The 5,980-nt window shown below is 49.2% G+C and overlaps 2 protein-coding genes across 2 annotated transcripts; one reads left to right on the forward strand and one right to left on the reverse strand.

The window, feature by feature from the left end:
* Positions 1 to 278: 278 nt before the first annotated feature.
* Positions 279 to 5,192, forward strand: PCYB_084050 (splicing factor putative; the record flags this gene model as incomplete). The annotated part of the gene is made up of 2 exons (XM_004222143.1): positions 279 to 4,366; positions 5,066 to 5,192. The coding sequence occupies 2 exons, from the start codon at positions 279 to 281 to the stop codon at positions 5,190 to 5,192; spliced, it is 4,215 nt and encodes a 1,404-aa protein (XP_004222191.1).
* Positions 5,027 to 5,489, reverse strand: PCYB_084060 (hypothetical protein; the record flags this gene model as incomplete). The annotated part of the gene is made up of 2 exons (XM_004222144.1): positions 5,027 to 5,164; positions 5,304 to 5,489. The coding sequence occupies 2 exons, from the start codon at positions 5,487 to 5,489 to the stop codon at positions 5,027 to 5,029; spliced, it is 324 nt and encodes a 107-aa protein (XP_004222192.1).
* Between the last annotated feature and the right edge of the window lie 491 nt (positions 5,490 to 5,980).

Genomic DNA, 5,980 nt, shown 5'->3' on the forward strand with positions numbered 1-5,980 from the left:
GCAGCGCGGCGAACAAGCAACTTGGTGTAGCAGCGCGGTGAACTAGCGACTTGGTGTAGCAGCGCGGCGAACAAGCAACTTGGTGTAGCAGCGCGGCGCAGTGGTAATCGCTACTCCCCGCTTCAACGTGGCAATCGGTACGACCCGCATCACCGTGGTAATCGCTACTCCCCGCTTCAACGTGGCAATCGGTACGACCCGCATCACCGTGGCAATCGCTACCCCCCGCTTCACCGTGGCAATCGCTACTCCCCGCATCACCGAGAGGGACGCACCCAATGGAGGCGAAGCGCAGTGAGTGCGATGCGGGGAAACGGGAAGGAGGAAAGAAGCACAAGTACGGCAAGGAGGAAATGAACGGAGGGGTCCACGCAGAGGGTCACCTATCGGGGGACGTCCAATACGACCTGGAGATAGAGACCCGCCTGGAGGATGAAGACTCTGCGAACCACATCGGAAGTGGAGCAAGCGGAGCAGGAGGCACAGCCCGCCGCAAACACAACCACATAAACGTAGGCAACCTGAAGGACGAAGTAGTCCAAAACGATTTCAATAATGATGACCTGGATGATAAAGCCCTAGGGTTAGTAAATGACAAATCCATTAGAAGAAGGGAGAATGAGTTTCAGAGGAGAAAGTATGACTATATGATATCTCCGGGGAGGGCTGATCCTTTTGGAGATAAGAGTCCATCCCCAGGGGAGAGAACCTATGCAGATGTGATGATGGATGTAAACAAGGAGAGTAACAAAATGAAGCTTTCCAGCGGTGGTGGGAAGGCTGGTGCTTCGGGGGGTACGTCTAGCCAAGCAGGAGGGAATAGAAGGATGAGGTGGGGTGTTACAGAAAGTAGTGATGCTGTAGGGAGAGAACCTGGGGAGTCAGTCACGTCAAGTAAATCAAATGAAGGAATAAAAAAGGAACAAGGAAAAAGTAAGTGGGATATTCTATCCGGAGAGGAGAGTAAATCCACCAGCTTTGGAAATATGGCTACTCCCGCTCCGTCCAAGTGGGTGGATACGCCCTTCATACTGAACGACGGGGGGGAAGTAAAGAAGAAAAAGATTTCCCGATGGGACAAAGTCGGGGAAGGGACTGCTGCGGGAGCGGCGGATAGCCTCGCGCAGAGTGACATGATGAAAACGCCCAAAGTGGTACCACTTGGTGGATTGGCAGCCGGTGGAGTGCTATCCGGTGGAGTGGCAGCCGGTGGGGCCACCCCCGGAGGTATGCTCAAAACGCCCTACCTCGTGCCGGGGAGCGGGAACTTCGTGAATACGCCGTACGTGCTGAACCAATTGGGTAACGCCTCAGCAATGTTCACCCCGATGACCCCGGGAGTGGCCTCCCAGGCCATCGACTCGATAATAAAAATGAAAATAAAGAACGAAATGGAGATCCGAAACAGGCCACTAACAGATGAGGACCTGGACGAACTGCTGCCCTCTGAAGGGTATGAAATTGTAAAGCCCCCTGAGGAGTACGAAGCGATAAGAAGGAACAAATTAAAGGCTTTTTTTAAGACTGTAGCGAGCACTGCAGGGACTCCCCTTCTGATGGGGAGTAGTGGAGTCATTGGAGGGGTTCCCGCTTCTTTGCAAGGGGAGAAAACAGGGGAGCACTCCACAGGAGTGATGCAGACCCCGTATTTAAATAACAACATGATGAGTAGCACACTGGTTGGTGGAACGTTGCCTAGTGGTACCCCCTTTTACGAAATTCCAACCGCTACGACTAGTCAGATGAAGGACACAGAGGGAGGAGGAGGAGACACACAGACGACACTCCTACAAAGTAGACAGTTCGAAATTAACAACCCACAATTGTTAAGTGAGTTAAAATATGTACAGCTAAAAAATGAAGACTTCATCTATTTCAGTAAGCTGTTTCAAACAGTGGATGAAAGTGATCTATCACAGGAAGAGCTGAAGGAGAGGAAGCTAATGATACTTTTACTTAAGATAAAAAATGGAACGCCATCTGTTAGACGTGCAGCTTTGAGAGCTATCACAGATAAGGTAAAGGAATTGGGTCCCGAAATTTTATTTAACTTAATATTACCTCTAATGATGCATAACACATTGGAGGATCAGGAGAGACATCTCCTCGTGAAAGTAATCGATCGAATTCTGTTCAAGTTGGATGACTTGGTCAGACCTTATGTACACAAAATTTTGGTGGTCATTGAACCGTTACTAATTGATGAGGATTACTACGCTAGAGTGGAAGGGAGAGAAATTATCAGTAATCTAGCCAAAGCTGCAGGACTAGCTACCATGATTGGAATTATGAGACCAGACATAGATCACCCGGATGAATACGTCAGGAACACTACTGCTAGAGCGTTTGCAGTTGTTGCGTCTGCACTTGGTATACCATCGTTAATTCTGTTTCTCAAGGCAGTGTGTCAATCGAAGAAGAATTGGGAAGCTAGACATACAGGGATTAAAATTGTACAACAGATTGCCATTCTGATGGGTTGCGCTGTTTTGCCTCACTTAAGACAACTCGTTTCGATCGTTGCTCATGGGTTGCATGACGAGCAACAGAAGGTGAAGACCATCACGGCACTTGCCATAGCTGCGTTAGCAGAAGCAGCAGCACCGTATGGGATCGAAGCGTTTGATTCTGTTTTGAGACCTCTATGGAAAGGAATCACAGAACACAGAGGGAAAGTGTTAGCTGCATTTTTAAAGGCCATCGGGTTGATCATCCCACTGATGGACCCATACCACGCAAGTTACTACACGAGAGAAGTGATGGTGATTCTCATTAATGAGTTTAACTCTCCTGATGAAGAAATGAAAAAAGTTGTTCTAAAATGTGTGAAGCAGTGTATACAAACAGAGGGCATCGAAAAGGATTACATCAATCAAGAAGTCGTGAACCCATTTTTTGACAAATTTTGGGTTCTAAGAACTAGCCATGATAAGAGAAATCTACATCTAATAGTAGAAACGACAGTAGAAATTTCAAACAAAATAGGAGGAGCAGCTGTCATTGGGAGGATTGTAGACGATTTGAAGGACCCATCTGAGCAGTTCAGAAAAATGGTCATGCAGACTATCCAAAGTATTGTTAATAATCAAGGGGTAGATGACATAGATCAGACATTAGAGGAGCAGCTAATCGATGGAATCCTTTACGCATTTCAAGAACAAGCCTCAGAGGACTATTACGTGTTGCTAAACTCATTCGATGCGATAGTAAATAAATTGCAAATCAGAATGAAGCCCTACTTACCCCAAATAGCAGGAATTATTCGATGGAGACTGAATACACCTCTGCCAAAAATTAGACAACAAAGTGCAGAGCTGATTGGTAGGATAGCTAGCTTGATGCATCTATGTGAGGAACACCAAATGTTGGGTCATCTAGCGTTATACCTGTATGAATACCTGGGGGAGGAATACCCAGAAGTGTTAGGTAACATCATAGGTGCGTTAAAATCCATCGTAGTTGTTTTAGGGGTGCATAATATGACTCCACCGATAAAGGATCTGCTACCGAGAATAACCCCCATTTTGAAAAATCGACATGAGAAAGTACAAGAAAATGTGATCGATCTGATTGGAATTATTGCAGACAAAGGAGGAGACTTAGTTTCTCCAAAGGAGTGGGATCGTATATGCTTCGATCTAATTGAGTTGTTAAAATCGAACAAAAAATTAATTAGGAGAGCAACGATCCAAACGTTTGGTTATATAGCCAGGACTATCGGACCATTTGAGGTTCTAACCGTTTTACTCAATAATTTACGAGTCCAGGAGAGGCAACTGAGAGTATGCACCACCGTTGCCATCGCGATAGTAGCAGATACGTGTCTCCCCTACTCCGTCCTTGCTGCACTGATGAATGAGTATCGAACCCAGGATCTTAATGTGCAGAATGGAGTCTTGAAAGCCTTATCCTTCATGTTTGAATACATAGGCGAAATTGCAAAAGACTATGTATACGCAGTGGTTCCTCTGCTTGAGCACGCTCTCATGGATCGAGATTTAGTGCATAGGCAAATAGCCACTTGGGCTTGCAAGCACTTAGCGCTGGGGTGCTTTGGGCTGAACAGAGAAGACGCGCTGATCCACTTGCTCAACTATGTGTGGCCGAATATATTTGAGACGTCTCCTCATCTGATCCAAGCTGTGATTGATTCCATCGATGGGTTCAGGGTGGCCCTAGGTCCCGCCATAATTTTCCAGTATCTAGTGCAGGGCATTTTTCACCCCTCCAGGAAGGTGCGCGAAATTTATTGGAAAATCTACAACAACGTTTATATCGGCCACCAGGACAGCCTCGTCCCGGTGTACCCCCCCTTTGAGCGCCTCGCGGACAGCAACTTCGCGCGCGACGAGCTGCGCTACACGTTGTGATGTAAGCGGTGGGTGGTCGCTTCAGGCGAGCTGCACAAGCGAGCGGCATAGGTCAGCGGCACAGGCGAGCGGCATAGGCGAGCGGCATAGGCTAGCGACACCGCCACCATTTGCAACATCCTTTGCAGCATCGCTTGGAGCATCCTTCGCAGCATGATTACCACCCCCATCGCACGGCGCACCCCTCAACGCACCCACCCCGCGTTCACCTTTTTGTTTTTGTGTTTCCCCAAGTGGTTCGTTCGCAGGGCTGGAAAGGTGGTGCACAGCCACGTCGGATTTTTTTTTTTTTTTTTTTCTCCACGAGATGCCCCCGGCATGGCTTCTTTTTTTAACCGCCCCGTCAAACTGCGAAGCTGTTCAGGCGCCCCCGGCGCACCCCAATCCGATTCGTCGCTTCATCAAAGTAGGAGTTCATCCCTTGGGGTGATCTGCGTTTGGCCATCTTTCGGTGAGAAATTTTCCAGTTGTGTGTGGGTGCAAAGGGGTGGATTATACTCCGACGGATGAACCCCCCACGGATCGCATAGCATCACATCGTATCGCATCGTATCACCTCACATCGCATCGCACGTAGCAGGGGCGGGGGAAGGGGTCTTCTCTCTCCCCCCCAACTGCGCACACAAACCGAGTGCGATCGTGCGATCGTGCGACGCTCAGTCCTGGAACTCCACCCGGTGGGCCTTCAAATTCAGGAAGCTTCCGCGGTACTGGTTGTTCCTATTCTTGACGAGCGGCGACAGGCACTTCTTGGGCGGGTCGTATCCTTCGATTTTGAGCGGCGGGATCTTCACCTGCGGCGTGGCGGTGACAAAGCGGTAAAGCGGTATGGCGGCATGGCGGTGTGGCGGCATGGCGGTGTGGCGGCAAAGCGGCTAGCACACCGACTGCCACACCGGCTGGAGCAGCGCTCGCTCTGTGGAGGAGGCCCACCTGTCCCTTGTCCCAAATCAGCGTGCCCTTCTTTATCGCTTTTATGTACTTCTTCCGAATGGGCAGTCGGTTGTAAAACTGCTGCAAAATGGAGACTGAGTTTATGTGGCTTTTGTGCCTTTTCTGGCCTAGGGGGGTCATCCAGCAGCAGCTCCTTGCAGCTGCGCGAATTAAAAGGCTCGCCATGTTCATAAATGGAAAAGGAACGAGGGAAAGAAACGAGGGAACGGAACGAGGGAGTGAAACGAGAAAAAGGAAGGATGTGTTCGTTCACAGGTAAGTCATTCTGGTTGGTGCTCAGCCTTTTCGTGAGCACACAGCCGTATGGGGGATGTTATCCTTCTTCCCTTTGCAGGTTTCCCCTTCTGAGAGTTGCTTTCTTCGTCGCGTTGCTTCCTTCTTCCTGTGTCGGTGACCATCACACGTTTTGCAATTGCCGAAGCAGCGCCTCCTCACCGACGGAGTGAAGAAAATAGCATTACTATGCATGGTGTGCTTCGTGCACCTTCGCGGAGAAGCGCACGCCCGTATGAACAGTCTGCGGGATTGCCTCCCGTTAAATGGGCCACTCGGAAGGGGGTGCAACTATAGGGCACTTCCACCATCGTGAAGCGTTCAAACGGAGGAAGGGACGATCCCCGTTCTCCACCGAACGCCTTTTTTTTTTTTTTTTTTTT

The sequence above is a fragment of the Plasmodium cynomolgi genome, chromosome 8 (genome assembly GCF_000321355.1).
Source record: "Plasmodium cynomolgi strain B DNA, chromosome 8, whole genome shotgun sequence".
Taxonomy (NCBI): Eukaryota; Apicomplexa; class Aconoidasida; order Haemosporida; family Plasmodiidae; genus Plasmodium; species Plasmodium cynomolgi.